The sequence below is a fragment of the Acomys russatus genome, chromosome X (assembly GCF_903995435.1).
Source record: "Acomys russatus chromosome X, mAcoRus1.1, whole genome shotgun sequence".
NCBI lineage: Eukaryota > Metazoa > Chordata > Mammalia > Rodentia > Muridae > Acomys > Acomys russatus.
In genome coordinates this window covers 32,985,132-33,008,336 of record NC_067169.1, presented here as the reverse complement: position 1 = coordinate 33,008,336, position 23,205 = coordinate 32,985,132, and the positions used below count along the sequence as shown (strand labels likewise).

The following is a 23,205-nucleotide window of genomic DNA, read 5'->3' as shown; positions in this document are numbered from 1 at the left end:
CCATGCCCCATTTATGTAGTGCTGGGGATTGAACCCAGGGCTCTGTGCATAGTAAACAAACACTCTACCAAGTGAGCTGCCTAAGTCTCAAATATTGATGGGCATGAAGAATTGACTGGGCCTTCAATGGCAGGCTTAAGATGGCAGCTGCTGAGCCCCCAGTGTGAGAGCTGTGGGTGACAGAGCTAAGGCTTCACCTGACTGGAAAGCACAACATGTCCTTCTGGAAGGAGAGACATCACAACTTCCATTCAAGTGCCTAGAGACCCAGGGAGCTTATATCTACTGAGAATTTTTACTAACCTTGGATTTGGGGGCAGAGGGGCAAGGATAAGTCAAGGGTCCAGTCTATAAAGTAGGAATGATCCCTGCATACTTTTGAGATGATAGTTAAAGTTACAAAATATATTTGGATGCACTCTTTAAAGATGTAAGCCCCACTTGTATAGCAAATGTTCTGATCAGTTTAGTCATTCCAGTGTGCCAAGGACTCCTTGTATCCTTACATGAACCATTGTTTTTGGAGAGGAACTCAGAAAGAATGCAATAATATTAAAAAAAAAAAAAACCAAGGTTTGCTAATGGTGACAGTCCTCTGGGAGATGGTCAGGGAAAAACTCTTGAATGGCAATCTTTGCCTTAAAAAAAATCAGTATATAGGATACCAATTGGGAAAGGGTGTTAGACCATGGAGCTATAGATGGTGAACTCCTTCAGAGGATAACCCACCAAGACCTTACTATCAAGGGTCTGATGCAGGAAAAATGACAGCAGATCCAAGCTTCCCTGTGCTACTTATCACAAACCAACAAAAGGTCCAAGGAGCAAAACTAATGTTCTTACAGCTTCCTCTAATGAGAAGCCAGAAGTGTTGGTTCTCCAGCTATGTACACCTGCATTATAACAGGATCCTCCTACTTTGTCTTCTACCTCCTCTACTGACTAGCATGGGCCTGGCCACCTAAGAGCTTCAGGGCTCAGGGATCCAAACCATTCACTGCTCTGCCTCTCTCTCTGCACCCTAGAGGTAACTCCCTTGCCTCTGCTAATGCTGATGAAACACACACTTTCAGTGGATCATGTATGTAGTAACCATGTAAAGAATAGTTCAGAACCCACTTTAATATACCAACTCCAATCAGGAAGAAGAACCAAGGCAGTTTGGTCCTTTGACACCAAAAAAATTAGTATGATGGAAGAGTACAGGGTCTGGCTCGAGGCATTTGAGCTATTTTCATAGTTCTCTCTTTCAGCCAGTGGGTTTTGCAGGCTCCAAACATAAGGGAGCAACTGAGTAGATTTTTCCAGATGGTGAAGACAGTCTGCCGGCTCCCTCCTTACTATTGTGAGCACATGATAGTGGGTCTCAGGAAGTACTGTATGAAACTGCCAATTGTTACAATGAGTTGTAGCAACACATTGAAAATATACTAAAGCTTAAACACAGTGAACATCCCATTTTTCAATCATGCAAAGCCTCCAAAGGATGCTCCTGATGAAAAATACCCTACTACCTCCAAGACAGAATAAGGGCACAGAGTCTTTTACACCTTCTGTTCAACTCTCTTTATCAGGTAGATTCTCAAAGGCCCTTGTGTGAAAGGGATTGGAGCATCACATATGAAAGGAAGGTTTATAGAAATCAGGCATGGAGTGCCTCACGCCACTTTTATTCCCAGTTGATTGGCTAGCACTCAGACATATGACCACCAGTAACTGCAAGGAAGACAGGAAACTGTAGTCCAGGAAGAAGGGGAGATAAATTTGGCCAGGCAGCCAAGTATAGATGAAATGTCCTTGGATTGGCTGACAATGAGCCCCTGCATGGGATGCAGGCTAGTTCTGAGGCATAGTCAGCTTTCCATTACTATACTATATATCTGAGACAATCACCTTATTAAAAATGGTTTATTTTGGCACTTGGCTTTGGAAGCTTCAAACAGCAACATGGTTGGTTGTTCCTGTTACTTTATTGCCAGTGGCAAGGTTGCACATTGTGGCATGGATTACACAAAGAAGCAAAAAGTCTTCACTTCATAGCCAGTAAGTGAAAATGAGGAATAGGGCCTGAAGTGCCTTTATCTCCTTCAAGAACATATTTCCAATGGTCTGAAGATCTTCTATAAAGCCCCACCTCACTAGACCAAAAATTAAGCTTTTTAACATATGGACCTCTGAGGTATGCCTATCCAAACTATATTACATAATAAACAAGAACTCACCTCTAAAAAGTAAGGGAACAAGTTGATTTAGGCTGGGCCCTTCTGGGCCCAGTAAACACTAGTGACAGTGATGGGAGAAAAAGCAACTAAAGCAGGCATTGGTCAGGAAACCAAAGCTAAGCAAGCCTGCTCAAGGTTCAGAAGAAGGCCAAATAATTCCAAGCTCTAAACCAGGAGCCATTACGTACTTTGCACCCTTCCCTACTCTCCCTGTCCCCATGCTTGCTAACAAGAATCTCTGTTTTGCCTTCCTCTTCCCCTACCCCAGTCCTGCCTTCCCTGCAATGAATGTTGTTCAAGTTCTGGAAAGCTTTATTCCTCTCTCCCATCAAAACAACCATTTCCTGGGGATTCACAAGAGTGGAAGGAGGTAGGAAACAACAATTCAACAAATCAAATCGCACCAAGGTGGTACCAATCTGCCGGGGTTGCTGAGAAACAAATGAGAAAACGAATGTTGAGTACTTTGCAGGGTGCCTGGCACATGATAAGTCAGAGCTCAGTAAATAGTTTATCATTATCTTCCCGTGACTGTATGAAATAAAGTCTGTAAAGAAGCAGGTATTGAGGAGCTAGCAAAGTCCTGGGAACTAAATTGCTTCTTCCTGTCCTCCCCACCTAAGGGTCTCATTATTTAACAGAAGCCTCCTACTCATTGAAAACTATGAGGATAAAAAAATCGTATTGGTAGAGTTGGTGATCCTTTAGGGTATGAGGTTAATTGCTTAGGAGTGATTCTGAGAACCCGTGGAAAAGCTGGACAATTGTCTAATGTTTCAAGCTTCCTTGTTTCTTCCTCAAGTTCTCACAAGTCCTGGCCTCCAGATGCCCAGCCAGCTGAATCTCCTGGATATGCCTGTCCTCTTGTGCCTTTCCTCCAGTCTTGTACTTGGAGGAACACCCGCCTCCCCCCAATTCTCCTATTCCTTCTGTTGAAATGCTGACAAAGTGGCAAGATTCAGTGGACATTATTCATGCTATAAAGGTCCCTCTCATCTTGTGTAAAAACACTGTGCATAAAGCAAGTGTGAAAGAAGAGGAATCAACATAAATCTTGAGCCTTTGTTTCATTCCTACTTGACCACCATCTGTCCGTCTGTCTATGTCTGTATGTCTCTCTCTCTCTTTCGTGTATGTGTGTGTGTGTGTGTGTGTATAATCACATCAATTCTTTTTTTTTTTAAATCACATCAATTCTAAAGGAACTCTTCCCTAAAGAAAACAAGAACTAACACCTATACTCTCCGTTAACTAGGCAGATGTTATAGAGCTGATCTTTTTCCTTCCCCACCCCAACTCTGTGTTTTTTGTTTTACATTATCTTCAACCATAATACTTCCTTTAAGATAAATACAATGAAATTTTAGTGACTTGAAACAACTTGACCTCCTAAAGATTCTGCCATGTGTATTGTTCTTAAGAGAGTTGCCCCCAAGCAGAAGATTCTTTTGAGAAAACAATTCCAGAAAGCAGTTGTCCCTACCACATCCGCGCATTGTTTGAATGCTTTCCAGGTCAAAGTTGTGGTCATTATCATTGCCGTCATCATCGTCGTCATCATCCTCATCATCATCATCAGGCAGGATGCACTATGAAGTAGTGTTTATTTGGTTTTGGTCCCTGAGTTGAAGCACAAGATTACTAGAGGAGAGACTTCCTCTGTGTTATCCCAGGAACATCTTTCATTCCAGCAGACACAAATAATATTAAAAGAACTTTCTGTAGGGATCCAGATACATTTCAGCAAAAGAGCACATCAGCTAAACTGACCATCTCTTAAAATTTTTGCTTAGCTAGTCATCTCTGGCCTACTTACCAGCCTTCCTTTTTATAAAATCTCAAGTCATGCTACTAATGAGCTGATTCCTCTAAGGTATGGGCATTGTTATTCGAGCATGATGTGTTCTTCACATGTGTCTTCCCTGCTTTTAAAACAACCAGGCACACTCACATGGGACTTTCTGTGCTCACAGTTCTAGAACTAACTACATATGTGTGCCTCCCATTGGGGAAACACATGACCCTATATAGTGGCCAAAATTAGTAACAATATTATTACATAATAATAATTGGCATCTTCATGGTATGGTTGACATAAGAGATACTGTTGGTACCCTGCCATGGCCTCTCCCCCTTACCTCTTACTAGAGGTTACTTACTTCAAATACCTGTGACTCCCTGAAGGCTTACTTATTTGCTTTGGTCTCTTGGGTACACTAGACCTGGCCTGAATGCTGGACTAACTGGAAGTGCCAAAGAATGAGCACATCTTCCACTAGCCTTTGACCAGGGATTGTTAGGGTCAGTGAGTGAATCCCAACTTCCTAGCTTCTCAGTTGACATAGCTCTGGAAAATGTGCTCTTTAGTCTCTTGCCATTCTTGAATGGAGCTGAGCTCTTCTTGTTCACAGTGATAACTTTGCTTGGTAATTTGGCTTTCTTCCTTTCAGTCTCTCTGCTTTATTCCTCCTCTGCTATTTTCTAGAATCTTCCCTCCCCACACCCCACCCCCGCCAAATACACAAGTCAAATCTTCACTCAAATCTCTGTCTTAAGGTCTATGGAGGAACCCAAGATAGATAGCTGGGCTCACTCAAAAGCAACAGCCTTCCTCCAGACTTCCTCACCATGCTCATCGCTATTGGTAATGACCCATTGGATTTACATTTTGGCTGTAGCTTTGTATATTATATGTGGGATATAGTCCTGGACTTCTTCCGTGGTAAGGCAGAAACAAGAATTTCAGGAAGCAGCCAGTCCAGTTACCCAGTCCCATGAGGAAAAAGCATGTCTGGATACTGAGAAAAGTTCCATACTGGAAAGCACAAAATTAGCAATTTCCTTTTGGATGGGGAATAAATTTTTAGTAATTGAGTCTATAAAGAGATGAACAACTGAGTCACTTTCATATCTTTTCTTAGTTTTGAGTGCCTAAAGGTGGAGGCCATGGTGTAATTACTTATCTTTTTAATACTGCCAGCTACAGTAGTTGTAAAGTCTTGTCTCTAGGGAAAGATGTCAAGATAGACAGACGGTTCCTCCTGATTATTATTGTCTTGAAGTTCCTCAATTAGTGTCCTATTTCTTTGTCCATAGCTTTGTCATCCCTGGATTACATTTATTATGTCAGTAAGAGAAACATAATATTTGATCTGTATTAGTCATACACCTAACCAAGACAGTCAAATACTGTATTGTAGATGAGTATATCAGCTTCTTTCCAGAAATTCAAATTTTGATGGGAGAAACTCAACTCTAACTGACCAAGGTGGAGCAGAAGGAGATGTATGGATCAATGTAAATAAGGATCAGACATGATAAGAAGGCACAAGTATGTCCTTTTTCCTAGGACTATGAGCACAGCAAATGCCGAGTGAGTGTGCTTGGTCATTTTAAAAGCAGGGGAGAAGTTCTGCCCAAATAAGGACAGTGTTTCCTATGCTCTTGTGGTACTTGTCCTTGTGAACTGTGCCCCAAAGCTCTGGTCCTACTTAGGTCTCCTCCCACCACACTCAGAAGCAGCCAAACTGCTGCAGCCTTGCCCCTTGACCCCACCCCCTTGTGGCTGACTGAAGAACTCCCATTCTGGTTTTTTTTTTTTTCCCCTCACAGGCTCCCTCAGTTTTTGTGGCACAATCCTTCTGCCCCCAGCAAGCTCATTTTCCTTTATGCCTACAAACTTCAGAATGTTCTTTTCTTTTGCTTTGGCCTAGTTAGCCCAGAATCTCTCTTTGCTTTCTGCTGCCCTGTTGTCTTTTTCTTTATCTTCCTCTTCTCCTGAGAATTATTCGTTTTTGTGAGGGAGAAGATGATCCTATTAACACTGATAAGTGAGGAAAGAAAGCTGCTTAGGTCCTTGGGCAAAGAAGGAAAACTGAAGGATCCTAAGTGAAGTCAGGCATAGATAAATGACAGAAACTTCAGAATCCTTGAAAGTTAGCATGAAGCCACATGTGCAAGATATGTAAAATTTTGCTCTTGTTCTTTCAACTCTAGTCTTCCTGTCAGATGACAAATAGATTTTTATATTTGCTACATCTTTTCCTATTATAATCTGTTTCTAGTATTGTGCTAGTAGTGACTTCTCTTTTTGCTGGAAATGCTTGTTATTTGAGTGATGTTGAGGTGACATGAGCTACGGGTTTTCCCCCGAAAACTTCTCCATCAGGTGTGATACTCATTTTATGATATGTACCTTCCCTGTTCTTAGCAGCTAATTTTCAAGATAACCTTTGACCAAAGGGGGTTTTAGATTAGCAAACCTGTTCATATGCCAGAAAAGCTGTGATGATGTTACTTCAGAGGCTTGTAGAAAATGTGGACAGTGGGTATGGTAAGAAAGAAAGACAATGATACTGTGACAAGGTGGCAACAAAGATGATAGCCATGACAATGATGATAACAATGACAATGAGCATAGTAACTAAGAAGACAGTGGCAATTGCAGTGATGATTGTAATGCAGATGGAGATGGTGAAGACAACAGATAACAGATAATGCCAGGCATTGTAGCAAGTATTTCACTTAAATGAACCTCTTCTTCATTACAACTGTCCCATGTGAGAGGTCTTTACTTTTCACTCATTATCAGGCATAGAGGGAAACTGAGGCTTAGAACTAACATGCCCAATGTACTACAACAGGCAGGTAGTAAAAGTTGAAGTTTGAACCTGGGATTCAGCTCAAAGGTTTTCCTCCTTATCATTCTCAGGAAGGCACAGCACCCAGAATGAACTGGTACTACCTCCACACCAGTGGTTGATGAGGGGATCACAGGCCTTTAAAAAAGTGAAGAGTCTGAACCCAAGTACTTTAGAATTCTGTACCCCCTTCCATCTAGTGACCCCTCAGAGGGTCTATTTCTGGCATAATGGTTTCTGGAAAATGTCCTTCTAATGACACAGGATTATAAACAATCTTTTTTCCCAGAAGAAAAATTCAACCTTTGTATCTCAATCTAACTAGAAATATCTTCTCTTCCGGAAAGCAGGTTTTCCCCCATCTTCATTCCAAATGTAAAAGTTTTCTTTGTCGCCACAAAAATATTTTCAAACCATTGCTCTTCAAGATGATAGACCTGGCCTGAGGTTCTAGATGTGACTTGTGCTTCTGTGAAAACTTCCCTTACAGCTCAGGTACCTGAGGATATTTAGAGACTGGGTGTCAGGTGGAAAGCTGAATTCAGGGATCAGTAGTTGGTAGTTCATGGAAGTCCACTATCCACTTGGCACCCCAACAGTTCTTCCTTATTGTTTCCTGGGATGCTAAGGCACTCTGCTGACCTTCTACTGTAGCTCATCGGGATGTGAGGAGAACATGTCTTTCCTTTCGATGTCAGGGGCAGTCCTCTTTATAAAATAAACCCTACCCTCTACCTTAGACAGGTTCTTGCCCTTATATGGCAGCTCCCACAGTTTCCAGGGACTAGCATTTATCCATTAGAAATGTAGTCCTTTATCTCTAGAAGGATCCAGAGGGTTCTAGAAACCTACGAGAAGAACATCATGATGGGCGCATCTGGACCCAGGAGGGTCTGGTCAAATTACTGCATCAACCAAGGACAATACATGCAGTAAACATCGAACCCCTTCTCAGATCTAGCCAATGGACAGGACATTCTCCACAGTTGTATGGAGAGCAGGGACTGACTCTGACATGAATTCTGGTGCCCCCTATTTAAGTACTTCCCCGTGGTGGGGAGGCCTGGTGGCACTAAGGATAAGCAGGCTACCAAGATGAGACTTGATAGCCTATGACCATATAGTGGGGGAGGAGGTCCCCCTTGGTCACAGACCTAGGGGAGGGGAATAGGGTGAAAGCGGGAGGAAGGGAGGAATGGGTAGATATAAGTGAGGGAAAACAATTGAGATATAATCTGAATAAATTAATTAAATAAAAAATATGAAAAAAAGAAAAATGGGCCTTGAAAGAGCCATAACTGGGGCTGGAGAAATGTGTCAGTGGTTAAAAACAGTGACTGTTCTCCCAGAGAACCAGAGTTCAATTCCCAGCACCCACATGGCAGCTTGCAACTGTCTGTAACTCCAAGATCTGACACTCTCACACAGCCATACATGCAGTCAAAGCACCAATGCATATAAAATAAAAATAAATATTAAAAAAAAGAAAGAGTCCTAGAAAAAGCAGATAACCCAGGGAGAAGGTGCACTTGGTTTCTGTCTTAAGAACTACACCAATAAAGAAGGCAATGTCCTTTTAGAGAAAGTAAAGGAATAGGAAATACAGGCCTAGTATACATTAGGTCTCCAGTTCATTTTTCAAAGAATGAATAAACGCATGGACACAAATCTGGTTTCCTACTCCTGCCTTATGACTCCAAGGGCCATCTGCAGCCCTTACGAGGCAGGCTGAAGACTGTTAGGATAGTAAATGAGAAAATAAATGCAGAGGCATATAGCATTATTTACCAGAAAGAGAAAGGAGGCAGAATGAGCCCCCCCCCCCAGATTCCGATCGAGCTTTCTTTTTTAAAATATTTTGATTTATTCATATTACATCTCAATGGTTATCCCATCCCTTGTATCCTCCCATTCCTCCCTCCCTCTCATTTTCCCCTTACTCCCCTCCCCTATGACTGTGACTGAGGGGGACTTCCTAGCCCTGTATGTGCTCATAGGGTATCAAGTCTCTTCTTGGTATCCTGCTATCCTTCTTCTGAGTGCCACCAGGTCTCCCCATCCAGGGAACATTGTCAAATATGGGGCACCAGAGTTCGTGTGAAAGTCAGTCCTCACTCTCCACTCAACTGTGGAGGATGTCCTGTCCATTGGCTAGATCTGCTCCAGCACACAGCAAGAACATTTGCTCAACCATGTGCATAGCAGCCTTATTCATAATAGCCAGAACAAGGAAACAGCCTAAGTGTCCCTCAGTAGAAGAATGGATAAAGAAACTGTGGTACATTTACACCATGAAATACTACTCAGGTATTAAAAACAAGGAATTCCCAAAATTTGTGGACAAATGGATTGAACTAGAAATGATCATAATGAGTGAGTTAACCCAGAAGCAGAAAGAGTCAAATGGTATATACTCACTTATATCTGGACACTAGCCCAAGGGGCATGTCCCATGAAAGTCTTCACTTACCAGGAAAGTGGGACAGAGGGGAGGACATCCTATTGGGACTCTAGGTGAGAGAAGCAAGGGAGAATGGGGAAATAGAAGGATCCAGAGGGTCCTAGAAACCGATTGAGCTTTCTAGATCCAATAAAAGACTTGAAAAATCAGGCCTGAGAACTTGGAGGTTCCCTCTCTTCAATTGTGCTTGACCCACATGTTCCTAGGTGTCCTTTAGCATTTGAAGCAAAGGGCAGATGATGGGCTTGGGGTGGATAGCACAGTTTTGAGAGGCAGTGTACACTGTGCTGTGTGAACTTGAACAAGCCACTTGACCTCTGAGTGTAACACAGGAAGGGTGCATTGGCCTGGTGAGCAATCTAAACTTATTTAGACAGAAGTGCTCTAGAAATCGAGTTGGGCCCTGCCTAAGAGATTTATCTCTCTTGCTGAGTGGTATCATTTCAATCTTATGCTCCTACCAGAGAATATTGAACACACACATACATACATACACACACACACACACAGTGTGTGTGTTCTTATGTTTTGGTATTACATGTACCTCAAAAAGAAGAAAACAAGAATACAAAGGATGAGATGATAAGCTGAATATACCATAACTTTTGTAGCAACCCAGGACATGCATTTCTCTCCTTTCCTCAAGATGATTTTCAAACTGTTGCCATCAATTGCCAGTTAGTGGCACTGTATCTTGGCCTCCTCTGTATTTCTTTTTTAAAGATTATGTATACAGTACTCTGCCTGCCTGTATGCCTGCAGACCAGAAGAGGGCATTAGATCCCATTATAGATGGTTGTGAGCCACCCTGTGGTTACTGGGAATTGAACTCAGGACCTTTGGAAGAACAGCAGAACAGTCAGAGCTCTTAACCTCTGAGCCATCTCTCCAGCCCCCTCTGTATTTTTTAAACCAACATAACAAGAAGATTTCATGATTTTTACTTCCTTTCTGATGGGACTATAGGACTTTCCATAGCTAATGCCTAACCTCAGCAAGGTTGATCTCTGCTGAAATTTGTATGACCACCACAGTCTTAATAACTTAAGTAGTGGGTTGGATAACTCATTTCCAAAATTAATTTGGATTATCACATGCCTTTTGGAATACTGTATAAGTCTCTGCATGTAGAGTACAACCAAATGTGAGGTGAGTGATTATTTTGTGTTATTTTTTATATTGTAACCAATTTGGGAATACATTCAAGTAGTAATTATGTTCACAGCTTTGTGAAAATAAAAAGGCCCTTTGCTGATGTTTAAAGCTCAGAAAATTCGATTGCTGGGGCAAATAATTGACAATTACTACACCCTGTGGGGAGAGAAAACCCATTTGTGATCCCAGTTGGGGTTGCTTCTTAGATAGTGCACCCTGGGTCCTAAATGATGAAGCCATATGTGTATACAGTATTAAAAGACACAATATGATTTTCTCTTCTGACTCACAGTTAATGGCGACTGATTTTTAAAACAAAATTAGGTCATTCATTGAGGATGTCATGTAAGCCCTAGTCAAAACCACAAAATAGACTAAGAATAAGGAAGGGAGCAGGATTTTATTAGAGGTCTCTAGCAAACCAGCCTTGCAAGGGGAAGGACTTCTCATCTATTTATGGGACTGGAGTACACAGGAAGACAATATGAGGGCCAGGTGAAGGTTGAGAGAGTTTGGGGTGATAGTGGTTTCAGGATTTTCTGTGACATAAAAAAGGGAAGTCAGCCACTAGGAAAGGCAGATTATTAATTGTGTTCTAAATTTAAGTTTAGGGTCACAAACCTGATTGCATATTAGAATCATCTGGTAAACTTTATATAGTACAAGGCCCAAGCTGCATCCTAGACAAGCTGAGTCAGTCTTGGGAGTAGGACAGGTATTGTACTTTTTGAATAGATCCCAAGCAATTCCAATGCACAGCTCAGTTTGAGAACAAGTAATAAGCCAGGGCTTTTCAAACCTTAATATGCACACAGATCACCCAAGAATCTTTATTTTTGACTGAGGGGGACTTCCTCCCCCTTTATATGCTCATAGGGTATCAAGACTCTTCTTGGTAGCCTGCTATCCTTCCTCTGAGTGCCACCAGGTCTCCCCCTCTAGGGGACATAGTCAAATATGACGCACCAGAGTACGTGAGAAAGTCATACCCCACTCTCCACTCAACTGTGGAGAGTGTCCTGTCCATTGGCTAGATCTGGGTAAGGGTTTGACGTTTACAGCCTGTATTGTCCTTGGCTGGTGCCATAGTTTGAGTGGGACCCCTATCATAGGGGAGGGGAATAAGGGGAAAATGGAAGGGAGGAAGGAATGGGAGGATACAAGGGATGGGATAACCATTGAGATGTAATAAGAATAAATTAATAAAATAAAATTTTAAAAAGAAAAAGAAACATAGCCACATTCTAGAAATCTGAAAAAAAAAAAAGAATCTTTATCTTTATTTCATGTGCCTTAGTTTTGACTGCATATATGCCTGGGTGAGGGCATTAGATTACCTGGAACTGAAGTTACAGAGTTGTGAGCTGCCTTGTGGGTGATAGGAATTGAACCCCAGTCCTATGAAGGAGCAGCTAATGTCCTTAACTGCTGAGCCACCTCTCCAGCCCCCCACCCAAGGATCTTGTTGACATGCAGATCCTGAATCGGCGGGTCTGAGTTATGGCTTAAGATTCATTATTACAAACAAGCTTTGTGAGTGCTGCTGCTGTAACTGCTCCAAGGGCTTTGCTTGCAACAAAGATGTAGACAGTCCTGCAAACCAGGCATAATTGATAGCTGGTACATGCACAACATAAACTGAGACTGTTGATATGTTACCACTGGGAAAAATATTTCTTAAGAAACTTGCAGAATGTACAGCCACGTGCCATGTAACAATGCTCCAATCGATGATGGACTGCATGCAGTACAATGGTTATTCCACATGATTGTATCACCAAGTAATATCATAACCACATTCCATTGGACAGTCACACTGTTGTGCTTACAACTGACAAAATTGACCAACACTATGGATCTCAGTGTGTGTCACTGCCATTAAGTGGCACATGGCAATCATTTACAGAATGATTGCTTTAAAAAGGAAACAGGAGAATGAGTCACATTTGCAGCCTGGTTGTGATGAAGAGAGCATCACCAGGAGCAACAATAGGCTTTGGTTCCTCCAGAACACCTCAATAGGGCCATAGGCTCGAAGGGAATTTTAAACCTTTGCTTAAGTCCCTTACCCCAGAATATGCCCCCAAACTAGCGCAGATCATTAAAATTATTTTCCCTGAAGCTAAGTGTACTTTCTGAGTGACCTCAGTCCAGTAATCTCAAGGGCTTTGCAGGGCCTTCAAAGTAACAGCCGTTTTTGGCTCAAGTTGCTTTGAAATAAATCTCTCTCTGCTTGCTTTCCACACAGAAGTAGCCACTCCTATAGTCTTTGCTTAGAGATGCTTGATTCGTCAGACCTGGCACCCTGTGAAAATCTTTAGACTAGCTTCCGTGGTGAAGATGCTTTTAATTCACAAAATACAACTAACTCCTTATCTAGATGGTGATCTGTGTTCCTAGTTTGTCTAAATTCTTGGCTCAAAAATCAGGCTTGGCCAGAGTCAGGGACTTTGTCACCAAAATTCATAACACATGCTTAGATTCCTTTAGTTTGAACTGGTGTAGGGTCTTCAGGGGTGCTCTCAATGATATGAGTTAGGATGTTGGCTGAGGACATTAGGTGAAAGTAGTGGAATATTTGCAAGTGTGTGTGTGTGTGTGTGTGTGTGTGTGTGTGTGTGTGTGTGTGTGTGTGTGTGTGTGTGTGTGTGACTTAGTGCTAAATAACTGCAATATTAGGAAATAGATGAAGTTTTAATACCTGGAGAATGTCTAAATTATCTGAGCAGTGGTAGTTAAGTAGTTTGCTTTTTAAATTAAGCCATAAATGAAGCCTCCTCATAAAGGTATTATTTGTATCCAAGTATGTCAGCTTAACGTAGATTCTTGTGCAAAGTTATGGAAGAGACAGCCAGAGAAGCAAGATGGCTTCTATGGATACCCAGCAGGGTATAAGTGCAGTTCAGGTCACTGACTAACCTTCTGGGAGATGTACCTGAGATCACCTTCTTCATATATGAAGTTCCTTATAAAGTAAGTAGTCATTGTGAGTTTCTTTTTCTGACTGTGACAGGGAAACAGAGGATGACTCCATATCCTTAGTCCAAAAAATACTTTCACAAATATGCTGTCTCATGGGATTCCCTTACAGTGGAGGCAGTGACCACCATTATGCTATCCTATAACACTATTGGCCCTACCTTGTACTCTTCCCCAAAGTTCAGATACCTCTGTAGTAACTGGTCATGGTAAATGTTGGCCATTTTGAGTGCTTGTAACTGATCTTAAGGAACATTGGCCACTCTAGGTCCCAGTCTCTTCACCTGACAGAGTGCCTGGAATAGGCTAGAGCAAAGATTTTCAACCTGTGGGTTTTGACCTTCTTGGGGGTCAAGCAACCCTTTTACAAGGGTCACCTAAGACCATGGGAAAACACAGATATTTACATTATGATTTATAGTAGTAGCAAATTACAGTTCTGAAGTAGCAACAAAAATCATTTTATGGTTGGGAGTCACCACAACATGAGGAGCTGTATTAATGTGTCACAGCATTAGGAAGGCTGAGAACCATTGGGTAAAGAAATGGTTATAAAGTTTAATGCCCCACTTCACGATGATTCTATGAATGACTGGCTTGTGGTCAGAAGACAAGGATAACAATACCAGGCCTAGAAAGGCTTGAATATTCATTCATGTACCAATTCATCCAGAAAACATTTCTTAAGTACCTACTATTCACAAGGTACAGTGCCAGCTCCAAGGAGAAACAAGGCCAGTATGAGGGCAGAGTCGAGTAGACAAAGTTAAATCAGAGTCCTGTGGAATATCAGTGAGAATGGAGGAAGTTACTTTTGAGCTGATCCCCCAACATCTAACCCATAAGCAGAAATAAACTGGGTGAAGACAAAGGTAAGAGAGGGCTTTGGGCTGAGGGGCAGAACCAGTATTTTGCTGCTTGCAATATAGCAAGTCTGTAGCTCTAGAAGTATTTTGGCCCAGCTATGATCTCATGCCTTCCTTTCTCACCACCTTGCATCCCATTTCTCACAAAGTCTACATCTGAGAGACATGTGGACTAGAGTTGAGGCCCTAGCAACTGGCTGAGTGTGGAGAGAATGAAAGCCTTTAGCAACAGGTAGGTACAGATTGTCCATGTTCTACCAGCCCATACAGCCATTATTTACTAGAGTTTGATATCTCTTTCTCCCCATTTCTCTCTCTGTCTCTGTCTCTGTCAGTCTGTCAGTCTGTCTGTCTGTCTGTCTCTGTCTCTGTCTCTGTCTCTGTCTGTCTGTCTGTCTGTCTCTCTCTCTCTCTCTCTCTCTCTCTGTGTGTGTGTGTATGTGTGTGTGTGTATGTGTGTGTGTGTGTGTGTGTTTTCTCTATTTCTCACCTTCCACCCCCACCACAGTGATAATGGGCATAAGCAAAATGATTGGTGACTTCATTTAAACCCATTTGAAAGTGAAGTTTTACAAATCCCAAACACAAGACAGCATTCCCTGCTACCTCTGAAGGACTCTTTGCCTGGTCTGCTTGAGCTGAAGTTGGTGGCTGCTGTGATGCTCTTTGATTTAGAAAATCTCTCTGCCCACACTAATCAGCAGCTTAGCTGAGTGGGGAGGATGGGCCTCTGCCTTCTCCAAAGTCATTAACTACCTTCTGGGCTGTCCCCGGAGGGGGGAGGGGGGCAAGGACTTGCCCTTTGAACCCTCAATTGGTGAGCTGCTATTTTTATTCTCCCTGCCTGCATAGCCAGGGCTCCTAATACAAGCTCCTGCAGCAGCAATGCCCCAGGCATCACACTTTATCACCCAAGCCTTGTCCACTGCTGACCCAGAGCTGTAGGATGGTGTCAGTTGGCAGGTTGGATAGGGGGAGGGAAATACAAGGGAAAGAGCCTTTCTAGAATGTGGAAAGGTGTTTGATGGAAGGTCTTTGTAGTTTCTTAATCTGGACATACCTGAGAACAGTGTTATACTTAGTAGAGATGAAGTGGAAGAAACAGCTCTTCAGAGAGGCAGATAGAGTTATCCCCCAGGCAATCTTTGGCTGAGAGCTCTTATGGCCAGGGTGGTAGAAGACTTTAGCCAGTGGCCTTTCTTTCTTTTCTCTTTCTTTCTTTCTTTCTTTCTTTCTTTCTTTCTTTCTTTCTTTCTTTTTTTCTTTTCTTTTCTTTCTTCTTTCTTTTCTTCTTCTTTCTTTCTTTTTTCTTTCTTTTTCTTTTTCTTTCTTTTCTTTCTTTCTTCTTTCTTTCTTTTTTCTTCTTTCTTTCTTTCTTTCTTTCTTTCTTTCTTTCTTTCTTCCTGCTCCTGCAATACTTCAGATTTCTTCCTGGAGGAAAGTGCAGGAGGAGCCTGCATTCTGGCAAGGCCTGCATGACATTTAGCTTGTCATATCTGTTTTCAGAAATAAGCAGACTACAGAAAGGGACCTGCGAATCCCTCCACCCCCACCCTATCACTTCTGTGACCTTAGGACAGGTGGCTATTGGATAGTAGGCTGAGAGGTGCCCTGCCATCAGTCGTCTAGTCCTCTAGTAGCATCATCATAGCCATTTCAGGCTCACTCCCCAAGGGCAGAAACGCCAGCAAGGAGGCACTAGAGCAGAACCCCAGTGAAGAAACTAGCCCGATGACAGATTCATAAATTTGTTGGGAAACACCTGGCCTCTACTTTGACTAGGTCTTATTCTCATGTAGTCTTTGCTGCAGCACTCCTCAGCAAACCATGTGCTATACTACTCCATGCTGAAGTGAACGGTAGAGGGATGATTCTTGCCAGAGATGAAAATACAAGGAGGATACCTGGGACTGCCCTGGAATTCGAATTCTAGTCTCGGTGTACCCTTAAGCTAGTTATTTGACTTCACTGTGCAATTAATCTCCCTGTTGACAAAACGAGCGTACTTTTAATCCTCTGAAAAGGTCATCCCAAGGGCTGAACAGACAGCCATGCATTGATTGGGTGAAACAAAGCAAATGTGCAAGCAGCCATATCTTTCTGTCCTTGGGAGGAGTAGAAAGGGAGGCACCCAATCCTCAAAAGGTCCCTTCCTAGTGTCCTGATCAGGAATATGCTGGAGAAGATAGCAGGCCTATTGGGGAGAGGCCTCTGGGAAGTACCTTACCCTGGCAAAGTCCACCTCCTCATACCTTGATCAGGAGCATTCTGGAAGAGGTAGCAGGCCTTGATCAGGGCTAGGTAGACGGAGCAGGGGAGGTTTCCCAGGAAACAGTGAGGGCTAGCAATTGAGCTGAAGATTTGTGCAAGTAACAGGTGAAGGAAGGATTACCAAAAAATTGTCTTTTCCTTTGGGAGTGTGTGGAGGGCAGCTGAAAGAGGGTAGGACACGGGGAGGGAGACTCTCACTTGCAGAAGTGTAAGTGTAACTAGATGCAGTCATCATTATGAAGTACAGAACATGCAAAGATGGCACAGACCATGTCTTGATTTCTGCTAAGTGGCCTCTTAGTCATCAGAGTTTCTTGGATGGGTGACCATGGATGGCTTCTCTGATAGTTGTTGTCTTTGTCTTTATCAGTCCCACCTAATCTTCTCTTCACCTTTTCCGCATATTTTCATGGGAGGTACAAGTTGTACCTTTGTGAAAAAAAATCTCAGATTCATAGAGCCTCCACAGATGGTATTCCTGTGGCACAGATATTTATCCTTCTGTTGTTGCTGCCCCTTCTGCTGTGCTCTTCACCCTGTTCATGCTACACTCTTGTCTGATGGAAGACATACAGCTTCACTAGACTATACTCTCTGTGAAAATAGGAGCATTGTCTCTCACTCATGGCTTAAACTCTAGTCCTCAGAATGCAGTAAGTGTTTATAGAATAAATTAGTTACATGAGTGAATTAATGTGTGCATGTGAGAATGACTGTCATTTTGAAAGCCTAATGTTTTCTGGGCTGAAATAAGGACCAATCTCCTCAGGAAGAACTAGACTCTTTGGCTAGGGTGAGTGCCCTCAGCCTTTCTAGAAGCAGGCTGCTTCCCAACTGTCCTAAGTAGTTTCTTGCCAACATACTGGGTCAACTTGTACTTTCCAGAGGGAATGTTGTACACAGGGACACAGGCTCTAGGGTCCTTCCTTGGAATGACTGCAATGTGTCTTGACAAAGGCATGACACACCAGTTTTACTCCACAGAGCTGTTTGCACAGCATCCTTCACTTTCCCCCACCCCCCCCCCTTTCTCAAAGCAATTCCTTGTTTTGTGCATTTGACACATTTTGATGGCTTGAAAATGCTCATTTATTCAAGCTGAATTCCTATAGGATGACTATATATCTAACACCAGGATGTGCTGGGCCACCTGTCTCTTTTGTTTGAGAGATTATGATGACAGTTTAATGGTGAGAGGATAAGGACATAGTGGCCACTAAAGTTCACATAGGTAAGACAGGTGAGGTCAAGAATCTTGTTTTGCCTCAGGCTTTTCCAGTGAAATGGAGGATTATTGAATTATTATCGAGCCCAACCACACTCCAGGGCTGCCTGCTTTCTCCATGGTAACAAGGCTAAATATGGAAGCGTTTCCATGGAGAGCCATACCACAGCTGCAGCCCTGCTTCCTCCAGGAAGCATCCTCTCTGGGCTTCTTTGGCCCCTTAGGAAGTGGCCTTCAGTGTTCAGGAGGTATCTAAGACATCAAGACCATGTCTTTCACCATTGAAAATTTTTGTTTACAACATATATTTTGTTTCCCCCAGACCTAGACCCATCAGCACTCCTTTCTCTCAGTAACTGGATGATGAGAGTGGCCACAGGTCAGAAAGTTAGACAAGTGAGCCTGATGGGCTTGATGACCATTCATGGAAACCATTCCATCTTCTGTTTGCTCTGAGGAGTGGGTTTTTCTATTATCAGAGGAAAGGGAATGTGATTGGCTAGCGGGAGACAGTGCTCTTCCAATCTACAAACCTCTTGGGAAAATTATTGCTACAGTTTTTTTTTTAAACGCTTTCTAAAATTTCCCATAATTTCAAAATTCTATAATTTCATAATTACATCTAGGAAGTGTTTTTAATGTCCCATTCCATAGTTACGGAATGTTCAAATGCGACAAGGCTTTGCTTTTCCTTAAGGGAAAGGAAGTCTACTGCGTTTTCGAATTTGAACTAGTTCAAATCTCTGCATTTCTTAACTGTCTGACAGAGTAATGTGGAATGAAACTTTGTTTTTGTTGAAGGCTGAAGATATAAGCTGAGCATTAGGGTTAAAAATAGCCTGTTTAACATCACTTGGCTATTTAGAGATTACATCATGTGTGTTTATAACTTAATCGCCTGTTAAATTGGGTCTTTATAAGCACAGCTGATCATATGGGTGTGTTCGTGTATATTAGGAAATATCTATAATGCATATGTATACATGGAGAGCTGCGTTGTGCTGCCCAGTTAACTAAGCTATGGAAACTATTTTGGGACTGGAGAGATCTTGTAAGGCAGTTATAAATAGCCCCTTAAGAAAGATTCATATCGTGTGTTCTGTGTTGCAGGCCACGTGGCACCAGAGCCAAGTGATGGATGACCTGCAGTCTCAGAACCTTTCCATGGACATGACTGACTCCCCTCCCACTTTGGCCAATAACAGACTGGAGAATGGCATGGCCCAGCTGATAACTACTGAGGCCTGGAACATCAACTCCACTGACCTGGTAAAGAAGGCCCTTGTAACCGTGCCGGCCCCATCCATTCTGAACCCCCCAGCTGAGTCCCAGAGTGGCATGGCTCTGAAGGTTGCGGCCACCGTGCTGCAGCCCCTGTGCCTTGGGGAAAGCCCGGTGGTGATGCCCATTCACATGCAGGTGGAGGGAAGCTCCGCGCCAGAGCTTAACCCCAACGGCAATGCTACCTATGTTATGACGACACAAGGCCCTGTGCAGCTGCCGGTGGTATTGGAGCAGCATGTTTTCCAGCACCTCAACTCCCCTCTGGTCCTGCCACCGGAGGCCCCCTGCTCCTCTAATGCTATCCACAACAACCTCTTCCAGGGGCCTGAGGACTCTGAGGCCCAGCCTCAGCTCCTGGACCTGAGGATCCCAAGCCAGCCACAGGAGCCCACATTGCCATTTGAAGCTGTACTTCAGAATTTATTTCCTACCCAAGGATCTCTGGGTCCTCCACCCTGCCAGCCTCCTCCTGCCTATGCTCCAGTGCCTCCCCAGCCCTTTAACTCTCCCTTGTCCCCTCTAGTCCCACCAGCTACCCTCTTGGTGCCCTATCCTGTGATCGTCCCCTTGCCAGTGCCAGTGCCCATCCCCATCCCTGTCCCAGTGCCTCAGAGTTCGGAATCCAAGCTGAGCCCCGGTTTCCCCAAGCCACCATCTTCCTTCAGCCTGCACTCCTTTAAAGGCACTCAGAGCACTCTGGAAAAGGACGGACTGAAGCCCTTAGACATCCTCCCGCCAAAGGAGTATTTCCAGCTTAGCCGCCACACAGTCATCAAAATGGGGAGTGAAAATGAGGCCCTGGATCTCTCCATGAAATCAATGCCCTGGCTCAAAGCTGGCGAAGCTAGCCCCCCGCTCTTCCAAGAGGATGCAGCCCTAGACCTGTCTCTGGCAGCCCACCGAAAAGCTGAGGCTCCCCCAGAGACACTGTATGACAGCAGTGGGTCAGCAGATAGCCAGGGTCACACTGTGCTGGAGAAACTTCCCAGTGGTATGGAAATGTCCTTTGCCCCGGCCAAGTCTCGCGAGGCCTCGGCCATGATGGATAGCCACATCAGTGGCAACCATGGCACAGAGATGGTCAGCCAGCCAAGCCACCCCAGCAGTGAAATGAAGGCTGAAAATAACATTGAGATTGTGAGTGAGTCCCAGGCAGCTAAGGTCATTGTCTCAGTTGAAGACGCCGTGCCTACCATCTTCTGTGGCAAGATTAAAGGCCTCTCAGGGGTGTCCACCAAAAACTTCTCCTTCAAAAGAGAAGACTCTGTGCTTCAGGGTTATGACATCAACAGCCAAGGAGAAGACTCCCTGGGAAATGCTGAGCCCCATAGGAAACCCATCAAAAACCGGAGCATAAAGTTAAAGAAAGTGAACTCCCAGGAAATACACATGCTCCCAATTAAAAAACAACGGCTGGCCACCTTCTTCCCACGAAAGTAAATAAGGACTTTAAAACATTTTTATGATTATGACATGGGGAAAGGTGCACTGGTTTTTTAAAAAAGGCATCTAAAACAAATTATCTTTGTTAATTATTTTGGGGCATAAGTGGGAGGCAGAAAGGCAAATTAGCTAGTATCATTTTCTTTTTTAATTTTTGAATTTTCACAAATGAGTAAATAAGAGCAACCTATTTTTCAAGCAGATTGCACATTTTTTTGCAGCTTTAATGGAATATTGGGTGAATCAGAGGGGTAAAAGCTATTTTCATTGCCACAAAGTGCTTTGATGATGTAATACCTAATAAAGGGTAGGATGAATATTTCACAATAAATGTTTGTTTGCACTAATTAGTTGCAGTATTCTGTCATTTGTAAAATTTACATTTCTCAACCGACATGGTTGGCCTAAACTCTTGCTTGTAAAGATTCTAATTTATGACTGTTTAGAGACCTAAGCTCTTCAGGCATGTTGGGAAATATTGCCTTGTGCCCCACAGAAGGAGGATTCAGAGTGTGTATGGTCTCTAGAAAATCACTTTTTCCTATGGGCCTTGGTTTGTTTTGTTTTGTTTTGTTTTGTTTTTTAATGTGGCAAAGGAACTGTGGGGAGGGGTGCAGAGAAATGAGTTTCCAATACTCAAGGCATCTCTCAGCTCACTTAGTTCTTAAGTGTGTTGAATTTTCTTCTTAGACTTCCCACATGCTAAAAACAAATGGCTGTAAAAGAAAAAAAAGTGCCTTTGCCTGGCATGGTGGTCCTTTCCTGTAGTCTGGAGGCTAAGGCTAGAGGGTTGTAAGCTGAAGGCCTGCCTGAGCTTCATAGCTGAACCCTATAGCTGGACCTTGTCACTAAAAAAAAAAAAAAGGCAAAAGTAGCCTGGTTCTCTCCTGGAGCCTCAGAGTTCAGCTAGGAATGGCTGCCCTTTTGGCAAGGCAATACCCGCATTGTTTTTAACCACTTGAAAAATCTTGTGAATCAAGTGTTGTTGCAGGCCATTCAAAACCAGAGGGAGGTCGACTTCATATGAATTAAGACCGCAAGGAAGAGAAAGCCAGTCTTTGTTGGATAAACTCAGTAGTTCTCAAATGAGGGTGATTGTGTGTTGCCCCCATGCCCAACCAGGAGACATCTGGCAATGTCTGGCAATGCTTAAGGATGATTTTGGCTTGTCACAACTGGGGGAGGGTCTTCTTACTGTCATCTAGGAGGTAGACCAGGAACACTGCTACATCTGAACAACTTAGGATGCACAAGATAGCCCCAACCCCAACAAAGAATAGCATGAGCCGCAATGACAACTATGCTGAGGCTGTGAAGCCCTGGCTAAGCAATGCACTTGGAAGGAGAGAACAGTGTGTTGCTCTTCTGTGACAACATAAAGCCACCCACACAAATGAGGAACTGTGAGCAAGTGTCTAAAATAGACCTGCTAGGTGGCACATCACACTTGTGTCTGAAACTGTGCTGGCGAGAGACCGATTAGAGCATGCGTGCTTTAAAACTTAAAGCTCTTTCTTTCACTTCTTGCAATTAGTATGTATCCAGCTGTTACTGTGAACACGAACAGGAGGATAAACAGTTGTAAGACTGTTCTTTTATTACCAATCCCTCTGTGGATAAGGTTACAGTTTTAGCTGGTCCTGTACCATACAACTAGAGTGGATTTTTTTTTGTCCTGCATCATTTTTCTTTGCCATTGACATTTATTTTTACAAAGTATGACCAATTAGCTGTTTCTCAACTGACACTGTCTTTTCAGGATTTACGTGGCACAGTCCCCCCCACCCCCTGTTCTTCTTCCCAGAATGAATTTCTGGCCATGTTTCCTAAGCATAGTATGCATTATAGTTTCAAATCAAACAGACGTGTGCTTGGGGACTAATGTTGCCCATTTGTTTGCAATTGTTTCTCCCTAGGCTTTGGGTCATTTTTGCTGCCATGCAGCACTGCATAGGCTTTCTCTTCCACCCAGCGGGGCCCAGGTATTCAATGGATTTCAACTGGTTATCTAGATTTGGGGATCAAAGCTTACAATTTGCTGTTAGAAACAAGTGATAGACATACAAGTGCAAAGGATGGCATTTGTAGACTGCAATTACCTTAAAAACCTCAAACCACACATTTCTCTTGGTTGTAAGGGAATCCCTTCTGTCTTCAAATGGAAGCTCTGCTTTGGTGAGGAAGGGCCACTCCATCACTAGATGTTGAGACAATGGGAGCCCTGGTTCAATTCCTGGAACAGGCCTTCCCCAATTGAGCCACACCTGGTGTGTGGTCCTTGCTGTTCAATTTGGGGGCAGGGTGAACAGAGGTGGGGGAAGTGTGTATTGTTATGGGTGCTTGTGTGCATTGTGGTAGCACTGGAAGACCTGCCCACTGAGATCCTTGCACAGAATATTTATAGTGCTCTACTACTGCAGCAGGAACGCTGTACCTGTTTTCTCTTCCCAGCCTTTGATGGAAACTGGAATCCAATCCATTTTGGTACTTGATAGCCAGAAAACCAGGAAAAAGGACAGGACCCATTGTTGCGGATGGAGTAAGCCCATTAATTTAATTCAATATCCCTTCCCAAGTCAGAAGTTGGCAAATTTTCACACCATCCTTTAGGGCTAGTGCCCTGGACTCTGGTTCCTTGTCTGAGGACTATGATCCCCAT

The 23,205-nt window shown here is 43.3% G+C and overlaps 1 protein-coding gene across 2 annotated transcripts in view; it reads left to right on the top strand.

Moving 5' to 3' along the window:
• Rai2 (retinoic acid induced 2) overlaps window positions 1–20,909 on the top strand; it is a 67,358-nt gene extending 46,449 nt beyond the window's left edge. For both annotated transcript variants that reach the window (XM_051142334.1, XM_051142333.1), the window contains exon 2: window positions 18,930–20,909. In XM_051142334.1, the coding sequence (XP_050998291.1) occupies window positions 18,954–20,543 (1,590 nt within the window). In that variant the 5' untranslated portion in view covers window positions 18,930–18,953 and the 3' untranslated portion in view covers window positions 20,544–20,909. The remainder of the gene's footprint in view (window positions 1–18,929) is intronic.
• Window positions 20,910–23,205: the final 2,296 nt, after the last annotated feature.